The sequence below is a fragment of the Struthio camelus genome, chromosome 1 (genome assembly GCF_040807025.1).
Source record: "Struthio camelus isolate bStrCam1 chromosome 1, bStrCam1.hap1, whole genome shotgun sequence".
Taxonomy (NCBI): domain Eukaryota; kingdom Metazoa; phylum Chordata; class Aves; order Struthioniformes; family Struthionidae; genus Struthio; species Struthio camelus.
Genome location: NC_090942.1, coordinates 105,051,129 through 105,072,615, shown reverse-complemented (window position 1 = coordinate 105,072,615; position 21,487 = coordinate 105,051,129). Strand labels below are relative to the sequence as shown.

Genomic DNA, 21,487 nt, shown 5'->3' with positions numbered 1-21,487 from the left:
CCAATGACAACAGTTAATTAAGGAAAAAGAAAAACATTGTTTCCTATAAACATCTCTTTGCTTATTTGCACCACGGGGTTTTTACATGATATCACAATGAGTAGCTTAGGTGTCTCGATTATGTACTTCCATGCTTTGTTGGGTTTGTATTTCAGTTTAATTTAACCCTGAACGTCCTCAGTTTTACTGGTTTGGGAATAATAAAGCATCCACATAGGTTTTGCCCTCATTGCTGAGAGGTAGGCTACTATAACATAGTTCTTATCAAATATTTTCCTGTCAAAATATTTTTAAAAGCTTCCTTTTTTACAGCCAGCCTACTGATCTCTGTCTCAGATTTAATTTTGTAGGGTTTGTCTGGAAACACAAAGAAGACAAAGACTCGGTAGGGTAAAGCTGCTGTTCAGTTCACTATTCCAAATGAATTTAACCTTGACATCCTTGGGAAAGGCAATGCTTTCCTATGAACCCAAAATGCCAGAGTTCTCTCACTTCTTGATTGGCAGTTGGGAATAAATCCAGCCTTAGGAGTATTTATGCAAAATCAGAGGATTTCAGAAAATTCCAGTTACTGCAAATCTTGGCTTTACTTAGGATATCTCTGGGAGAAAAACTAAACGCAAAAAGAGACTTACAGTTCCTAAGGAGGAACTGATGGGAGCTACAGAATAGTTGGGTGGAATATTTACACCTAATTTAATTTCCCTCGCTGCTTCTAGACAAACAGGCAATTTGGGAAAAGAACAGAAAACAAAAAATGAGCGACTCGCTTGAAAAGAACTCTACAAACACTATAGCCATTTATTTTGTGATGTGTTAAATGTCAACGCACAGTGAAGTTCTGGTTGCTGAGAAGACTAGTGTGACAACATAAATATGATTAAGGCTTTTAACAGCAATAACAACTGTTCTGTTGAATCATCTTCATAGTCTTAATGGAACCGTAATTGAAAATACTGTCCTTCTGTTATGGGATAAAACAATCTGTGTATGTTTAAGTTGTCTATTAAATAAGTATTTTTCAATCAGTGCTTAAACTGTGAAAATGGCGTTAGTACAATGCTAAACAAGAAGTCCGAAATGTTAATGTATTTATCGTTATGCATGATACCCAGAGTGCTGTCCCAAGTATTGTATGCTGTACAAGCCTGGGATATCAACTAAAACCTTTGGGATTCACTTTGTACACATCATGATTTGGGGAATTGTTAGCCCATGCATCTTCAGTACTGTGAACTTCATTTCAATCTTATTCTGATCACTCAGCTTTCATGATTTTGGAATGAAAATTCCTGAGTAAAATCAGAGAGTTCCTAAGATATGGAATGGTGAAGAAATTTCTGGGGCTTTTAAATTTTCAGATATTCTTTTTTTACGGTATTTCCATCAAAAGAGAGATGATAAGATTTAATTTTGAACCTCATATTTAAAATTTGCAGTGGGTTTTAATTTAATGAGCAAAATTGCCTTTCATGGGTGACATACAAGGATGGATGTAACGATGCAGCCTGTTGTACATTCTGCAGTTCTGCAATTAAATCTCTGATTATCTACTCTTTCAGCTTTGCCAGTCTCTAATAGTGTGAACAAGGAGCAGCAGAAACACCCTCTGCTCTTAGGCAGCAAATAATACTATTGAAAAAGATTCACAGTTTCACCTGGGGCTGAAGTTCCAAAGAGTGAGTTGACAAAAAAAGTGATTTTTTTTTTAGTGTTAAATGAATGCAGATTGTAAGGCAAGGGCTATAATGTCATTGCACAATGTCACTAATACCAGTAACATTCCCTATTACATTCTTACACTTCTATGTTTTGCTTAAAATCAAATTAAGTGTGAAGGCTTGATTTTCTTCTCGGTTACAAACACCAAGTGACTCCTTCAAATAATTGATGCCAAGATTAGAAGGTGATCGTTCCTGTAATATGAACCTCAAATGAACTCCTTGATTAGAAATGTATTGTACACTATTTTATATTCATAAATCTATACACTAGATTAAAAAAAAAATCTCTATTCCTAGGGTCAAGGAAGTTGTTCTGACCTAAACCTGACAAACCATGCCAAAGTCAGGTTGCAGGCAGCTCCTGTGGCTGACGGGCTTTAGCGTACCCACGGGCAGTTCTGCTTCCATTTCTGCAAAATGTCATAGATCAAAGATAATTAGCTGTACTTGTTAATTATCTCTGTGGATATCAGTGTATCCAGAGGATCTTCTCTTATTTGGTCTCAAGGACGAATGCCATGAAGCAGGACCTCTCTAATCTGATCTCACTTGTGCTGGTTTTGGTATCAGCGATTCTGGCAAGATGAATATTGGGCAAACAAGGTTTAAATAAGCCACAGGGTCACATTTTCCCATGCTTCTAAAGACATTCACTGCAAACTGGAAGTAAATTGCCAGCCATGTCTACGACAATACAATAATGTTTGCATGCTGAAGGATTTCCTCACTTATAGCTGAGAGATAAAAAAGGAGAAAAGAAAAAATGGAGACTCATTTCCAAAGTAAGCAAGTTGTTATCATTCTAGTGAGAAATTAACAAGTTTCTCTTGTTTCTAGAAAAATATCAATTATGTGAATTCCAGCAACAATAGAGTATTTTGTTTCAGATTACTATTAAGAACATTTTGCACAATGCTTCTCTAGATTAAATATTACAATGAGGTCATTATTAGCTTGACTTATTTACTTTCAAGTTTTATTCAGTAGAAATTACCTTGTTAAAGTTTAGTAGAAAAATGACTATATTTCCCAATTAATGTAGTCATGAATCCATTCTAGAATGTGAGAATGAATATATTTGCCCCTTTAGATGTGTTTACAGAATTTCCACTAGTGTTTTGTGCTTATATCAAGATGCGCACATACTTAAAATGAATACTCTGTAAAGCCACACCATCTATTTATGGTGTTTAAAAAAATACATATTTTTTCCACATTGCTCCTCTCTTTCAGTTGTGTCCCCATCAACTGTTTTACCACCTATTGCTGATTTATAAGCAGTGCCAAGGCCATGTTTATCTGTGAAGAACTGTAAGATTCAAGGAGCAGTATTTTTTGCAAATTGTTATTTCCAACCAAAAGTTCAAGAGTCTAGAAAGGATCCCAGACAGTTTGCATCTGAATTATTTATTCATTTGGAACCTGAACTGTGTATGTAACAAGAATTGGAAAGACAATTGTAGACTGTGAAATGGATATAACAAGACTCCAAGAAACAAGGAAGTAAAGGAAGAAGTTTTGGAGTCAATAATATTACAAAAAACACAGTGATGGGCTGAGTGAACAGATTCTGAATAAACAGTGTATAGATGAAAACACCATTAAAATGATGCTATTATCTTCTGTGGACATTGATGACAGTGCTAGAAGAATGGTGGAAACAAAAATCATTTCTCTCCCTTGGCTGGAGTAGCAACGCTGAGTGAATTGACCAAAAAAATGTGAGGGTGCATGTTCAATGCAAACCTCCATCATTATGGTTCTCCCTTGCTCTCCAGAGCAGAACACAGAAAACACGTGGCACCTCTCAACAGCCTATAACTCAGACAAGCCTGAAGAGATTTTCATTGCATTATATGGCTTCCATTACATAGTCCACTTCCAAATTTCAAAGATTTCTTGCTAATCATGGAAGGACTGAAAATTATTGTTACTTTCAGCAGCTTTTACTTCTGTTCACTGGAAAATTAATCTGTACCTGGGAAGCATGCCCCAGCAGGCCATACTCCATACAAGTGCTCAGATTGCTCTATGAGGAGGATGTCTCTCGTTTGAGATAGATAGATAAACTCTTCCTTACTCAGCCAAACCTATCTGCAGTTTGCTACACCAGACTGGTATTACCTCTCTCTCAAGAAGCCCCTCTTCTCTTTTGCTCTGTTTCTGTCCCATCTGCAGTATTACAGTTATACTCATTTACATCAATCCTTGCATTAGAAGGAACGTGATGTTGCAAATAACCAAAGGTGTCTTTTCCCCACATCTAGCTCCCATGATTCCATGAAATATAAAATCAGATTGCTTACAGGAGAAAATTCTCACTCCACATGGTAATTTTTCTTGATCTGATGGTCTCTGATGAATATATTTATTAACACATGCAATGTTTTCCCTGTGTCTTCCCAGTTTACCTCTTGACGCTTAATTATACATAGCAAAGAGGTAATTCTAAAAGAATTAGTAAAGATCTTCTCAGAAGATCAAATTATGTATTTATCTGACATGACTTTAACACCATGCTCTGCTCTGCTTTTCAGTGGGAAATACATGAATGTCACACTAGTTGTGACGAGAATGTGGCCTTACCTGACAGAAAATAATGCATCAATTGCTGCAATTTATGCATATGTAAGAGACTGAGAGGCTCAAGTACCTGATCTCTGGGATCCTGCTGTTAAAATTACTTAATGCTTCATCTGAACTGTGCATAAAGCAAAATGCTAAAGTCAGATGTGTCATAAAGCACTCGAGCCTCTGGCAAAGATATAAAACACTGCCACCAATATCATTGTAGGATATTATTCTCCCAGCGCATACATAAGCTGATGAAATGGAAGTTTTGCATTAGTTTCAAAAGTGAAATGAAGCCAAGCAGACAGATATTTAAAACTTCCTAAGACTTCTCAAACAACTGTGAGGACAGACAGACAGATGTTTCTTACAAAGACAGCTGAAAGACATTTGACATTACAGTCCTCATCTGGCAGTTACAGCCCCAAATGACAGAGCATGTGTGTGATCTGGGCAACTATTATCTGATGAACCAGCAGTTTCCTATGTCCAGTGGTCTCTCTGCTTTAGGGCAAGGGAGGACAGATCATGAGGCTCTATCTTACTGTAGTTCAGGTAAATCTAAGGATCTTAACACGCCCTTCTGTATTAAAAACTTGGTACTGCATTGCTGGCCACACTTGGTGTTCCCCCCTTCAGCTGGTTACTGACCTTGTTGTTGTCACCTGTTCTGTGTCTTCAAAAATTTGGCCAAGTGAACTAGTATGACAAAAAAACGTATGGTACAAAAAATATATTATTTCTTTCCTTATTCATATACTGTCAGATGAACAGGATGTTTAAAGAGATGTGAACTAGAGAAGGAGTGCAACTTTTCCGCAAACTTTTCAGCACCAGTTTTAATGGCTCAAACATCCATCTATCCATTCAAAGTTCAAGCATACAAGCTGATCTGTTTAACTTTGCATATTAGGTGAACTAGGGAATATTTACACGACGTGTTCTCTTGTTTCCTCAGAGAGCTTTTAACAAGAATCTAGCAGCATAACATGGTTGAAAGTGCTAACATCAAAACTAGTGTATCCATAAAGACTGTCAGTCTATCCCATAAAGTATGGACAACTATGCTCTATTTTGGGAAGTGACAGGCATTTACATCAGCAATAGTAAGTTATTCAGTTGTAATGATTATGGCTTCAATAGCAGTCGGTACCTTGAGTTTCCAAACACTTTAGAAATGATTTAATAAGTTCACAGAACATCTCCTTCATACATGTAAGGAGGTAAGCTTATCCAAGGCACCACAGAAATGAGAACGTAACTGTGACAGTGAACAAGAACTCTTTAACCACAAGCAAACATTGGATAATATCAAGATAATACACCGAGAATAACTTTCTATCAAATTGAAAACACCACGGATATATTATTCCTCTGTGTGTGAGAACACTCATATAAATTTGAATTTAGTGAAGCCAGTGAGGTTGGCAGCTTTTCCTCTCAAAAAAGTAACACTTTACCATCTATGACTACATCTTCCCTTTTACATCTTGTCGTCTCAAGGAGAAGCTGTATTCCTTGGCATCAGACGTGGATCTAGATCCAGTACTACCATGGGAAAGAAACATTGAATTATTATTACCAGTTTGATATCTATTCTAGATTTCTCCCATAAAAGTGTAATCTTAGGGTAGCATCTTAACTTAAAAAGATCATGGAACAACATGATGGTATAACAGTACTATAAGGCTTTTACTGTACACGAGACACATCTGTTTGCTTATGATCAAGAACCAGCTGTAATCCATGAAAATACAGAGATATATTCCTCAGACTGTGTCAGTCTTCCCGGTGCAAGATCTCATCCTCTGTCCTCAAAGCCTACAATAGTTTTAGTCTCAGTTTTCCATTTTTTAGGTAGCTAGTAGGCCAAGAACTACAAATGGAAACTGAGACTCACGACAACACAAAAGAAAGTGAGCTAGTGAGCAAATATAGTCTGAGGCAATAAAAACATCAGTTCTGACTCCATGGTCCATGCAAGCTTGTATTCTAAACAAAATATTTTGGGAAAGGATAGCTTTCACATTTATATAAGATGATGAAAGGACAGAAAGAGAAAAAATCACCTCCACATTTTAACTAATACAGATAGAGAAGCTTGCTTTTTCTAACAGAGATTGCACTAGCATCTGACTTTAGCCTTTTCATCAGCTGTAGGTCCAGCTGTCTAATCACTAGCACTGTCAGTAGTGAGGTGCCAGAATTATGTGAAAACTCTGTTGGCATAAAAGAACCTTATTTGGGAGCAAGGACTAGGTGTATGGGCAAAGGAAACTGAAAATTAAAACAGGTTAAGGGAAGACTCCCAAGGGAGGTAGCTGGACTATCCCTTTGACAGTATATGTTCAGCTTAGTTCTCGGCCTTAAAGAAGTATGAAAGTGAATATGAATGTTCTCTTTTCTTCAAGAAAGTGTCTTCAAATCCTGCTTATTGACTGTTTTGGAGCATAGTATTCACTTCTGCACCTGCTAGAGTTTCTCTGCCTTGTATAATTTTCTTAAATATCTCCTACGACAGATAATACAAAAGTGAATGTGATTCTGATGCCCAGTGGATGTTCTCAGAGGCAAGACATCATGATTCAAGTGCTATGTCAATTAATGCTTATTTCAGCAAACTATACTCACACTAGCTAGAAGGACTGAGAGCACCCAACTCAGAATACCCTGGCAAATAGCGCACTCACTGGAGGGGTAGGCAATAAGTAAGGGGCTCGTCCACCTCAGGAAAGCACTTAAACCCTAGTTTCCCACACTAGTAAGTGAGAGAGCGCTACTGGCAAAATCTTCATTTAGTCTGCAGAACACTTGTTACTGGTGAAAACGCATTTGCAGAGCTGATATATATGGCAAAAAGAAAACCTGTGCACGTAGAATCTGAGCATGTGAATGTGCAAACCACTGAAACTGCAATTCTTATGGTAATGTTAAAAAGCAGCTCACTGAGCAAAATTTCACTTTAAGCCTATACTCATCTCCTTCCCTTTCAGATTCTTCTGTTCAGTTAATTTCTCATTTATGTTTCAGGCATTCAATAATTTTATTTTGTTGCACTTCTATGATCACATAGCATAGTGCTCTTCAGTAGTAAGTCTCTGTAATTTTCCTTTATCTCCTTTTACTTGGTACTTTCCTCACTTCCCCAGACTGGGATATCATAGTTGTGCTGACTGGGTATAGATAAGGACTTTCATTTCTTACTTTCAGATGATATAATCACTCTTAGTATTTAAAGTCTGGCAGATATGTGCTGCTTATACTAGAATTTCACTAGAATGTGATTAAAATTTAAATTCTTAGGCTGCTCTGGGATAGAAAACTGCCTATCTATGTTTCCATACTGTGGCCAAATTCAGTAAAATTATTTTTTCTTGGCAATGAGGAATCCAGAAGTTCTTTAAATTTTGATTTGTTTTGGTTGCTGCCTGTGTTAATTCAATTGCTACATCTTCCACCCTTCATAGCTAATGTGCTTCAACAACTACTAAATTCCTTCTGTGACTGAAGTGATCCATTGTTTCATTACTTTCCAACTGCATCAGTATTCTCTCCAATCTTACTGGTTACTCCATTTACTCTCTTTTGGCAATTCAAATGCCTGTTACCCATTTAATTTTCCAGGATTCTTACCAATCATACCTGCTTTTATGCGGTTTGCAACCTCACATTCAACAGCTCCATTACAGAATACATCTATTCTATAACCTTAACACTGGTAGTAGGTTTTACTATGTTACCCAGTATAAGATAGCGCTCAGAACAGTGCTAAAACATCAGTAAAGGAAAAACAAAAGCTCAACCTAAGCTTGCAGGAAAAAGTCAAGAAGTGAGAGACGACACACAATTTTTCAGGATTCTATGTTAAAGATTTTAAGAAAAATTATTGCATAATCTGCTGCAATGAGTACCTAGTTTCTGGGGGTGAAGTCTTCAAACTGCATTGAGTCCTAGGTAAAGTCTAAAGATCAACAGCATCCCTCCTTAGTACACCTGCAGTGAGACAGAGACTCCTTTTCCTTATTTGATTGACAGATGGCATAAGGAAGAAAAGTACACGTTCCTTCTAAGCTACGTAAAAGCTCACACTCGGCATACGATTTCCCTTTGTCATTGGTTTTCAGATTGATGTAATTCCAACTATTTCAGCAGTATCAATGCTGATAAGAAGGCTCTTGACCCTGGTATGGGACAGCATATTGTGGGACAGCATAAGCGTTGCTTGCTTTTCTGTCCGTTCCAACTGAGCAGAGCAAGAGCTTTGCACGTGTAACTCCTCATTATCCTTGGCTGGCACTTTTGAAGAAGCTTTATTTGAGAGAAGCTGACATCAATGTTCAAAGGTATTGGCTGAATTTACAAAACTAAAGTTATAAAACAGAAGGATTTTTCCAGGTTAATTTTAATCAATTACTGCAATGAATGCATATAGCTGGATGATTTTTCTGAAGTGTTTGGGCTTTTCTGTTTTTCTACTCAACGAGGTATGTTAACTGCTGAATTAAGTAATGTGCACTGGCATATAACTAAGCTGCATCTCCTCAAAACTGTGGCAGGCTGCTCCTGGTACTGTGGAAGCATCCCACAAGCAAAGTACTGGGCAGCGCTGGTAGATGGATGTGCCTGCTTAAGACAAACTCTTAGACCTATAAAAAAGCGCTGTCTACACTCCATCGATGGATTGGACTGAAAAGATGAAACAGATTATACCAACAACATTTGCAAATGTAAGTTTGATTTTTAGTTCATTCTTTTATTATTGATCTGTGCATGTTTCTATAATAAAAAATCCTGCAGAGGATTGATGATAATTTCTTGACTCAGGTGGTGGAGACGCTGACGAGGAGAGGTGCAATGCTAGACCTTGTACTAACGAACAAAGAAGGTCCAGTTAGAGAGCTGAAGGTTGGGGGCAGCCTTGACTGCAGTGACCATGACATGGTGGAGTTCAGGATCCTACGAGGAGGGAGCAGGGCAATGAGTAGGATTGCAACCCTGGACTTCAGGAGAGCTGACTTTGGCCTCTTCAGGGACCTACTTGGAGGAATCTCATGGGGTAGGGCCCTAGAAGGAAGAGGGGTCCAAGAAAGCTGGTTAATATTCAAGCATCACTTCCTCCAGGCTCAAGAGCAGTGCATCCCTCTGAGGAAGAAGTCCAGCAAAGCGGGCAGGAGACCTGCATGGTTGAGCAAGGAACTCCTGGCAAAACTCCAGCAGAAGAAGGAAGTGTACAGAACGTGGAAAAGGGGACAGGCCACTTGGGAGGAATACAGAGACGTTGTCAGAGCGTGCAGGGATGTGACAAGGAAGGCTAAGGCCCAGTTGGAATTAAATCTGGCAAGGGATGTCAAGGACAACAAGAAGGCCTTCTTCAAATACATCAATAGCAAAAGGAAGACGAGGGAAAAGGTGGGCCCGTTGCTGAATGGGGCGGGTGCCCGGGTGACAAAGGATACAGAGAAGGCAGAGTTATTGAATGCCTTCTTTGCTTCCGTCTTCACTGCTAAGGCCAGTCCTGAGGAATTCCAGACCTTGGAGACAAGAGAGGAAGGCTGGAGAAAGGAAGACTCTCCCTTGGTGGAGGAGGATCGGGTTAGAGATCTTTTGTCCAAACTTGACATCCATAAATCCATGGGCCCCGATGGGATGCACCCCCGAGTGCTGAGGGAGCTGGCGGATGTTATCGCTAGGCCACTCTCCATCATCTTGGAAAGAATACAGAGATCAGGAGAGGTGCCTGAGGACTGGAAGAAAGCCAGTGTCACCCCAGTCTTCAAAAAAGGCAAGAAGGAGGAGCCAGGAAACTACAGGCCTGTCAGCCTCACCTCCATCCCTGGAAAGGGGATGGAACAGCTCCTCCTGGAGGTCATCACTAAGCATCTGGAGGACAAGAAGGTGATCAGGAGTAGTCAGCATGGATTCACCAAAGGGAAATCATGCTTGACCAATCTGATAGCCTTCTATGACGGAATGACTGGCTGGGTAGATGAGGGCAGAGCAGTGGATGTTGTCTCCCTGGCCTTCAGCAAGGCTTTTGACACTGTCTCCCATCACATCCTCCTAGGCAAACTCAGGAAGTGTGGGCTAGATGAGTGGACGGTGAGGTGGCTTGAGAACTGGCTGGATGGCCGAGCTCAGAGGGTTGTGGTGAATGGCGCAGAGTCAAGTTGGAGGCCTGTGGCTAGTGGTGTCCCCCAGGGGTCAGTCCTGGGGCCAGTCTTGTTCAATATATTCATCAATGACCTGGAGGAAGGGACAGAGTGCACCCTCAGCAAGTTTGCTGATGATACTAAACTGGGGGGAGAGGCTAACACACCAGAAGACTGTGCTGCCATTCAGAGGGGACCTGGACAGGCTGGAGAGTTGGGCAGAGAGGAACCTCATGAAGTTCAACAAAGGCAAGTGCAAAGTCCTGCACCTAGGCAGGAATAATCCCATGCACCAGTACAGGCTGGGGGTTGACCTGCTGGAAAGCAGCTCTGCAGAGAAGGACCTGGGAGTGCTGGTAGACAACAAGTTAAGCATGAGCCAGCAGTGTGCCCTTGTGGCCAAGAAGGCCAATGGTCTCCTGGGGTGCATTAGGCAGAGTGTTGCCAGCAGGTGGGAGGGAGGTGACCTTGCCCCTCTACTCAGCCCTGGTGAGGCCTCACCTGGAGTACTGTGTCCAGTTCTGGGCTCCCCAGTACAAGAGAGACATGGCACTCCTGGAGCGAGTCCAGCAGAGGGCTACAAAGATGGTGAGGGGACTGGAGCACCTCTCCTCTGAAGAGAGACTGCGAGAGCTGGGCCTGTTCAGTCTGGAGAAGAGAAGACTGAGAGGGGATCTCATAAATGTGTACAAGTATCTGAAGGGGGAGTGTCAAGAGGATGAGGCCAGCCTCTTCTCCGTGGTGCCCAGCAACAGGACAAGAGGCAATGGGCAGAAACTGAACCACAGGAAGCTCTGGCTGAACATGAGGAAAAGCTTCTTTCCTGGGAGGGTGACAGAGCATTGGAACAGGTTGCCCAGAGCGGTAGTGGAGTCTCCTTCGCTGGAGATATTCAAAACCCTCTTGATCCTGGGAAATATGCTCTAGAGGACCCTGCTTGAGCAGGGAGGTTGGACTAGATGTCATCTCCAGAGGTCCCTTCCAACCTAAACGATTCTGTGATAATAAAAAGCCAATTACATGAGTTGCAAGTTTCAAGATTCACATCAGTCTCAGTTTTACTTGATCAAGTTATGCCTCATCAAGTCTACCATAGTGTAGTGCTTTAAAAAGGAGAGAAAGAAGACTCAATCAGCCTAACTTCACTTCTTAGAACTAGGAAAAAAAAAAATCAGAATATTTGCATATTCTAAGATATCAGCATAGTAAGTAACAACGGGTATGAGTTTGTCAGGAACAAATGATATCACACCAATCTAATTTCTCTTGGAGACAAATAGTTCTCACAGATAGAAGAGATGCAGTAATGTCACATATGCATATCCTAGATTAGTCACAATCAAGAGAGGATATTATAATTTCCTATTCTGATGAAACCGCTAGACACTGGGGGGCAATAACTGCTGGAAGCTGTTCTCTGTAGCTCACTGTCAACCTGAAAAGATTCAGGTAATATGGTCCAAGGGATTTGCTACTATTATAATTTTTTTTTTACTATAATTCCTTAGTGACTGGGACGCTGAAACTAAGAGTGTGCTTTTAAATCTGAGAAAAAAAAAAACATACTGGAAGGTGCTCTCAAAGATTACGTTCAGAATGCAAAATGGATTTGCCATATTAGAGAAAAGGCCTGAGAAAATATAGAATGAAATTCTACACAGACAAAGCAGTTCAGTGTAGATGGCAATAAACAACCATACAAACACATCCTATAGGAAAGACTAGACAGAGAGCTGCGTCACAGAGAAGGACCTATGGGTTATAATATATCAAAATAAAAGCCAGTAATGTTTGCTATTGCAAACCACACACCTTTCAACAAGAATAACACAGCTTACATTCAAAATAATTCTTTCTTCCTGCTAGTGGAACGTAAGGCTCAGCTCAGCAGTACTGTATCCACTTTTGAAAGTCATACTTTACAAAAGATATGAATTGATTGGAAAGAGTCCAAAGGAAAGCAGTAAGAAGGACCAAAGGTCTAGCAAACATATCCCATGAAGAAAGATCAGACAGAACCTGGGAGATTTACTGAAGACAGTTAAGACATTATAATGGTCTACAAATGTAAAATATTGCTGAAAAGAGGAAAGGCACAAACTGTTCCGCCACAGATAGGAAAAGAGCTAGTAGGCTTAATGTGCAGTAAAAGAAATTTCAATCTAACACTAAGAAAGTTAAGTGTGAGGACAGTTGAACACTCAACCGATTGCCAAGTGAGGCTGTGGAATCTTCACCAGAAGAGGTTTCTTAACCAGGATAGACAATCATCGATCAAGAATATTTTAAACATAATTGATCCTGCTTTGGGACAGGGAGGTGGACAAGATGACCTCTCAGAGTCCTTCACAGTCCTATACTCTATATTCTGTGAATTACGACAGGATGATTTATTATTGATAAATAGAAGAAAGTTAAGCATTTATTTAATTTGCATTTTAAAAAGACACACTCCTCCTTGAATTTAGAGAGGAGATTACTGTCATATTTAGCAATTGTGCTTAAAGTGTACCAAATCATGCTTCTGATATAATCTGACTTGGCTAGGCTCTAAAATACAGCAGAACCTCTCTTAGCTATCATTATCAATTATTATTCTCAAACCCAGTGGGTCTTGGTATTCATTTCAGTGAGATCATCTCACTTCTCAGCAAAGATTTAGCAGTAACAAAGTTGTGACAGGACTTCACTAACACTTTTCCACATGTATATTTACATATTTATGTATGTGTTAGGCCTCTATAAGGAATAAGAAATGAATGTACAGTTATCAAAATAAATCAGCAAAACACAACTTACGAATCAGTATTACTGATTTCTTAATACACATTTTTCACTCCCCTCACTACCTTATCTTTCATTTTCATATGCAACTGTTCCCATTATTGCTGGAATGGCTTTGCTACACATATATCATCTGCACACTATAACTAATTTGCCCTTTAACTTACTGCACTATATTCTTCTCTACCTTCATGGTGGAGGAAGAAATGGCATATTTTATTCAGAAGAATGAGAACTATATGGAAATGCAATCACTTGCAGTTAACAGTAATGTTATTTATGCAAATGGTTGATCAAACTTTTCCTTAAAAAGAAAAAAATCTGGCCCTTTTTTATCTGCAAAATTTTTTTTAAGATTGTTGGTAGGCATGATTTGTTTCACCTATATTTCTACTAGAGCACCGTCTCACATCAAAGCACCTACATATCTTTGAAAGACACATCCTACATGACTGAATACAGCCATCTAAAAGCAAAAGGATCCTGTGGAAAAAGAAAACCTGGCTCTTAGACGTAAGCTACAAAAGTAGAATTACAGAAGTTTAGTTATGTGAGATATTGTATCATGGTCAGATTAAGCTGCTGCTAACAAGATGTTAGCTGTGTGACCGCATAACAATACGCTTGTTCTTCACTGCTTATCATCCTGTGAAAGATACAGCAGAGCTGACAGCTATAATGCATTGCTTACTAGCTGCAAAACAGAAAAGCAGAACACAAGAACGAGAATGATTTCAACTGCAGGATATCGTAATGGTCCTTTGATCCTCGCCCAAAAGTTCTCACGTCGTCACGAACAAAGAAAATATTAATTTTACAGAGGTTTAAAAACTAATTCATTTTAAGTATGTGTCATTTAGGTGAGTTAATTACTGTGGTTTTGTAATTCCTGGTAGCAACCTTCAACAGACTGAATGCAGGCTAGTTTGTGTATATTATTTGAAATATAATGCATACGTGCACCCAAATGCACGTGTGCAAGCGCAAAAATAACTCAGTACCACCAACATTAATTAGGTATTTTTAATACAAGTTTATTACAGATAATCTATTTTGCAAGAAGGCTATGGATACTTCGTTTTGTTTATTTTACAGGGGTCATGTCCATAACTCTTAACTTTCAACTCTTTACTTTGGATTATATGTTAATAAACTGACCTAGTAAATCCAGTGAACAGTGGTGGTGGTGGCTGTTGTTTCTGTGTTCGTTTGTTGGCTATGGCAACATGAACTCAGTAATGCATTGTGACGCCTACCTATGAAGCAGGACACACACAAACACAGACAGTGAGCCATATTTAACTTTGCAGCTCCCTTACTGAACGATTTGTAAAACAACTCAATTTCTGCTGTTTTGTGTATCATCATGTGCACACCTACAGCATGCTTCATCAGACAAATTCAACGTTACATCTAGTGCCATTAAAATAAGTTCTCTGGTTAATACACCTCACGTTTATTCTCACCACCCCCCTCTGTCATAGTGTACTGTCAATGCGCAAAATGGAAGATATTCAGAGGGGAATGATGCCTTGATGCCTTGCTGTGTCACCTAAGGCAGGTGCAAGTGTCTGCCAGCGCAAAAGGCAGGTTCAAGGGGTAGGTCTGAAGCTATTTAAGCCTCCAACAGGTAAATCTGTGCCTACAGATGCCAGTGATACTTCAGTGATGCACTGAAATTACTGAGAAAAGTAAACATCAAGATTCAAAACTGGTTACATAGTTGATTATAATCAACACTATAATGCTAATATGGGATTTATTACCATCATATGTTTTCTGCTGACCCTAAGAGTTTTACTTTTCAGAAGCTAACAGTAAGTACTGCAATGTAGGCCTCATTTTTTGGTATACAATCCTACTGATATTTTGTAAGCTAACATGCTGTAGCCAAATTCAGAGTCACGGTTTAACTCTTAAATTTTCAACATTCTGACTTTGGACGGATTATATACAGTAATTTAAAAAGAAGCTCTGTGGTTAAGGCTTTGAATTGCATCTGCCAGATGTCTGACCATAGGTTTCAGAGCTGGAATACCAATCCCATTCTGAAAATTGCTAAAGCAAAACAGTCAGGGGACAATGAAGGATTTGTAGGTGTCATTCTAAACCCCAGCTCAATGTTATGGGCATGTGGGCTGCCAAAGAACTAAATATCTAGCTGTTGTCTTCCTTCATCCTCTTTTTGTGGATATTCAAAGTTCTGCAATGGAAGCAATTCCTTAGAAATTTAAATTGCTTATTTTTTGGCTTTTTAAAATTCGTTAATTTTAGCAAGTGAAAGTCATTTGGGGAAAAGTCTGAGGGGGGAGGAACAAATTAAGATTATGATTACAATAAAGCACTTACTTACAAGCCTTTATATTTTATACCGATACAGTATTAGACTGTATTGACAAGGCTTTAAACCATTATAAAATATATCATCCAACTAAACTTACTGTAGATTCTAGTTTGGCTAGTGTAACTGTACCCACACCAATGAATATAATACAGTACAGTACAGTTCCAGTACAGTTATGAAAGTCAGAGATCACATTTTTTCATATCTCATGTTGACACAGTTATGTTGGCAGAAGCATGCTGTAAGCATACCTTTAATTTACTTTACAGACTTCTCTCGGAAGGTCTGCAACACAGATACATGATACAAAAGTGGAAGAAAAATGTCTTATGCCTATATAGCTCAGATCTCCATGCTGATAACATATCTTTATGCTGGAGAAAGAGGTTTTATTTTTCTTATGCCTGTGTATGAAATAGGAGCAGTTTGGATAATGACACACAAATCAGCTAAGCATACCCTGAGGCACCCAAGAAGAGCTCCCAAAATTATCACTGTGCTAATATGACTGGAAAGGGAGACATGGATTTTTTTTTTTTTTTATATTGTGCATAAGAATACGTCATCAATTACTTTGCGAGGCAATAAGCAGCCTTTTCTGGCACTCCATGTAAGGAATGGTGTTGCTAAAGCAAAACAAGCAGGAATAAGGTTTCCTTTGTGACTTCTGATTAGCAGTGTAAGTGAACTATTGGATCCAGATTCTGTGCTATGATATGGTTGCCTGGGCCTGGCAAATTGCCCTTGAAATGAACTCTCTGGTAACAGAAAGCTTGTGCTGCAGCAACTGCTCTGCCTAGTGCTTTCTGTGATTAGCAGCTGTAGCTAGGACAAATGAGAAATGAAACAATCAGAAAAGACAATCAAAACTCTGTTGAAGACCTACTTTTGAGCAGTTTTAGTCTAGCGTTTTTCACCCTATGCAGGACATACTCCACAGCAATTTTGGAAACAGTATCACATAAATGTTAACATCTGCTTAGTTGGTAGCACCAGATAAAAGCTCTCATTTGTAATGTACGGGGGAATTTGTTATTGCCCCAGTCAATAGCTATTGACTTGGTAGAGCTCTTCTGCTTATTACAATCAAATCCTTTTTCTTTTTTGTTCAATAGTCAATGACACTGTAACGGAAGGTACTGCTTACAAACTGTAATATATATTAACAGCTGCTAGAACTTCATGACTAATAGTTATAAATAGGAAAGGATGTGCTAAAAACAGCATTACACTTCTATTAATCAAACTTACTGCATCCGATGTGCCTTTACAGGTTAGTGGAACTGTAATGCACATCAGATAAATAGTTTCTGCCACTATTAATCTTCTAATACAAAACACCTCTTCATCATGCTATCATTACATATATAAGTTGACTAGGACAAGGTTCTGTCTGACTTTTATAGGGTACCTTTTAGTCATAGGAAATTTCTGTCCCTGGCTGGCCTATGCAATCCAAGATCCTGCATTTAGGAAAAACGCTATTCTGCTCCCAGCTGAAGCCATGAATATTCTAAGGAAACCACGGAGGAAGCAGTACAGAAGCAAGGCAACATCCTAAAGATAAAGTGGCAAAAGACGAGCATAGCAGAGTGCATACGCCAAGTGTTCAACCTGCCTCCTAGCATTTTCTCTGCAGTGTAGCAGTATTGCACAACTTTGTACTTTACACTTTATAATATGTGCGTTTTTCAGGCCTCGGAGTGAAATTTGTTACTAATGTATGTACCCTTTTCATTCTATAACTACTGTTGTGCAATTATGCATATTTAAATTTTACCTCCCTGCCCCAAACAACATTGCTCTAGAACCTTTTCTGTTTATTTTCTATCTCACAGTGACATATATTTTTATAGGATTGTGTAACGATAACAGTAACATCTGCTATTCTTATATTATCTCTGAGCAAACATTCAAAAAAAAAAAAAATAAAGCGTGTTGACTCCTCAGAGAAAGGCACAACCATTAATGAAGACTTCTTGACTTAAGGTTGCCTATAACCACTTTCCGGTAGAACAGGAACAAACACTCTAATGTTGGAGCACTGATCTATCTGTTTGTTTCTGTTTCCTTAATGCATACTTCACTTCTCTCTAGACTGATGATGAGATGTTACAGAAAGGAAATTTATAAATGTGGCAAAGATTAAACAATCATGCCATTGCCAAGTACATTATACTGTACTCTGTGTGCACCATCTAATTGGATTTAAACAATGTTCGTAAATCACAGCCTCCAGCCTTTTCCAGAAATGAGACATTCACTACTAGATCAAACAGCAAAACGTGACATGGATTCTAGTTGTATCTGCGATACTGGTTCATAAACTGTCCAGACTGGTGAAGACTGGTGGCAGTTAATTGCTGCTATACTGCTCATTATGAAGTAAGGAACTGATTTTAATTAAGTTCCTACATATTTACATCCCTAACAAAGACATCCAACACTGTTCAGCCAGTGCTAACTTGTGTTCTTGCTTATGGTCAGTGGAGCAGCCAGTGACTGGAGAGCAATGGAGACTAACTATACCCTTCCACAAGGCTGCAATGCAATGAATTTCATTAGTCTAATAATCAAATACTCCTAAATATTAATGAATTTATCCTTGCAATACTGTATGAAGTAAAAAAGATTTTGATCTTCTTTATCTTAATTTAGAACCACAGAGAGATTGACTTGCACAAGGTCGTCCTGTATCTACTGAAATTCTGTTCCAATGACAGGAGCTCAAGAACTGTAATTTCTGCTTTACTCTAGTAGGTTGTGTTTTCCAAACATAGCTATGAGCATTGTAACAAGGTAAAAACAAAACATTCAAAGCATATTTACTTTATGTTTTGTGAAGATAAGAACATGTCATCGTCCTCTACAAGCAACACAGTATCTTGCCACCAGCTCTAAATCCACTTTAAATGAGAAACATAAAGCACTGGAAATCGGCAAACAATATGGGTTGGTTGAGACAATGATTAATTTTCAGAAGAGTATGCCTTATGAGTTTTGTAATTCAATACTGCAAAAAGTTGGCATTAAAGAAATTCCATGCATCTTAATACAACTTCTACCTAGTACTTAAATAATCACTACATATTTCAGCAGTTCAGGAAAGTTCATAACCCAGCTAAAAATACTAGACTTCAGAGACCAGGGACTGTTAGCCTCTTGGCAGCCAGAACAGGTATAAAGAGTAAGACATTTCACAGATTATTCTGGAATTTTAGTGAATCATTTGCAAGTGTACAAAAAAATTAAAAGAGTTAACTTTTTTTTTTTCCTGTCAGATAGGAAATTAATCCCTTCTGGTACCCGTATCGGTGAAACACAACAGAATAAAAAAAAGAGTCCTTGTGGGAAAAGAATAATACAGCTGTTACCTTTCTAACTCTCTATATAAAGTGATTTGACTTCATTGTCAACTCAGCTACATTCATGGCTTTCTCTACTGTATACCATTTGCCCATAAACATACACTGCAATGCTGTTTTATAAGAACCTGTAAAGGTATTTTTTTGAATGTGGAGGAGGATATTTATTTAAAAAAAAAAAAACTAATTGAAAACAGATAGGCTACACTTTTCATACTATGGTCCCAAACTCTACAGTATCTGCTATCCCTTTACGATTTGGATCATTTCTGAGCATTACTATCCATACTTGAATACGGAAATGATTCTTAATTTTAATACTAAATGACACGGAATGGGAAAAAACAATAAAAAGCTATAAATAGTAACTTACTTTTTGTAACCACTCCTTCAAGGCGGATTATATTTGGGTGATCGAATTGTCCCATGATACTAGCCTCTCTCAGGAAATCTCTTCTCTGCCTGTCCACGTAGCCACCTTTTAGAGTTTTAATTGCAACAGGTATCTCTCTCTTTCCTGGTGTCTTCAGACGTCCACTGCATACTTCTCCAAATTCACCTTAAACAGATAAAACATTTGTTATATCATTCACAGTGCCTGGAGAACTACAGTACATTTAGAACTAATGAACTGAAACAATGCTGTCTTTTGTTAATAATTCAGAATTGTTTATAGTGATCAGTGCAACAAGAACACAAAATATTCAAGAAACTCACATGTCCCACAGAGCTGAACGGCATTCCTCCCAGTGAGGAATAAAGGATGGGATATTCAGGTTCCTGAGTTCCCCCATAGCCCCCTTAGGCAAAACATCCAGCATTACATCACAGGAAACAGTCACCTTTTATTTATGTCTTTACCACGAGATCAAGGGGACTTGTATTTTCGTTGTTATAGCCAAACCATGTGACCTCTCCAGCGTGGTTCATCTTTGCTTTACTGATACTTTGAAACTGAACTTTGATATCAATATGCTTGCAGTATAACTGAGCATGCTATGAGGAAGTAATGCAATGAAGCTTAGGTTTTAGTTACAGTGATGACAGAATATCTATCTGTAGATATTTTTAAAGGATGCCACGCACAAAGATCTTTATTAAAAGAAATGCTGTGAGAATATCAAAATAACTGACTTTCCTCTAAACGTGGAAAGCATCTAAAAACGTACTTAATGCTATTATTCCCCAGAAAGGCACCTGCACGTGATTTATTTAAATGGAACCTACGAGCCTACTTGAAATTAATGACACATTTCAGTGTTCTGACACCCAAAGGCCAACAGTTTCGGCAAATCAGGACTGAACCGCAGTAACGAGAGGAACCTCAAAGCTTGCTTCACCTGATATTTGCCTGTGTAAGTAGGGCCTTTGAAGAACGCACGTCTCCTCGCATTCCCTTTGGACATTTACTAGTTAAGTCCGTACGTAACTCACACCTTTTCTTTGATCTTGAAGTCACCCAAAAGTTATTTAAAACCCATACCAAATATACTCTGGATGCCTGCAGGTCAGTTTTCAATGGGGCATATTTCACTAAATCAAAATCTATGTTCACAAAAATATTTCAAAGCACTGCTCAGTGAGAGGTAGCTCCATACCAAAATTAAATTCTCTACCCCAGCCATTTTGGAATCAGAACTGCTGAAAAACAAACAAAAAAAAGTCACAAACACTGTTACATATTTAACTGGAAGAAATCATTTCTTTCCCCCTCCACTGAGGGCTATCCGAATTAGTTTGCCTTAATGTTTAAATACAGCACAAAGTAAAACAAAACAGGAGAGCTCTATCATGTAACAGTATCTTCAAATATAAACTGAACGCAGAAAAGATAGATGTGAGAGATGCAAGCTTCACTTTAGAAAATTATAACTCTCTGATATTATAGGATTAGAATGGATATCATCATACAAACTTTATTTCATTAGGCTCTGTCACTTTCACTATAAAGCAAAACAAGGTTTTATTAGCCAATAAGATCCAGGAGGAGCTCAGGGATTAAAAAAACAATGTCGTCACTTGTCTTCTGTTTCAACAGGGAGACATCAGCAAGTGCAAGAGTACAAATAACAGATGCTGAACATAACCTATGAATACGTTAGCAGCTAACAGAGGTCAAGGGTCAAGCTTGGTAGAGCTAGCTACCAAAAAGACCCTATTTGTTCTTATTTTTACCTAATTTTTGAAAGTAAAACAAAATATGCGCTTCTCTGAAGATGTGTCTCTGTGTGTGGAAATGCGTGTCACCAGACTAATGCTATTAGAAATCTCAGGGCAAAAGGGAAAGTTGGCTAGCAAGTTTCCTATGAGATTGATCCCTTTTACCCTTTAGAACGCTGTGCTTAAAATTTTATTTGCCTGACTATTGCCACAGAAGAAGCAGTAGGTGACTTAGACTTCCAAAATTACACCATAAAACAAAACCATGAAACCTGAATGTTTTGAAGGAGAGATCATATATCAGTCCTCTGCTCTGTGATACATCCAGCAGTGTTCAAACTGATCTCGAGAGCCATGACCTTACCGCATCTTAATGGCTCTTCAAGTTGA

At 38.7% G+C, this 21,487-nt stretch overlaps 1 protein-coding gene across 7 annotated transcripts in view; it reads right to left on the bottom strand.

Annotated features, from left to right (window-relative positions):
• The window catches only part of EPHA6 (EPH receptor A6), a 536,080-nt gene that overhangs the window by 99,856 nt on the left and 414,737 nt on the right, over positions 1-21,487 (bottom strand). For all 7 annotated transcript variants that reach the window (XM_068909229.1, XM_068909219.1, XM_068909191.1 and 4 more), the window contains one exon: positions 19,311-19,496. In XM_068909229.1, coding sequence (XP_068765330.1) covers positions 19,311-19,496 — 186 coding nt within the window. The remainder of the gene's footprint in view (positions 1-19,310; positions 19,497-21,487) is intronic.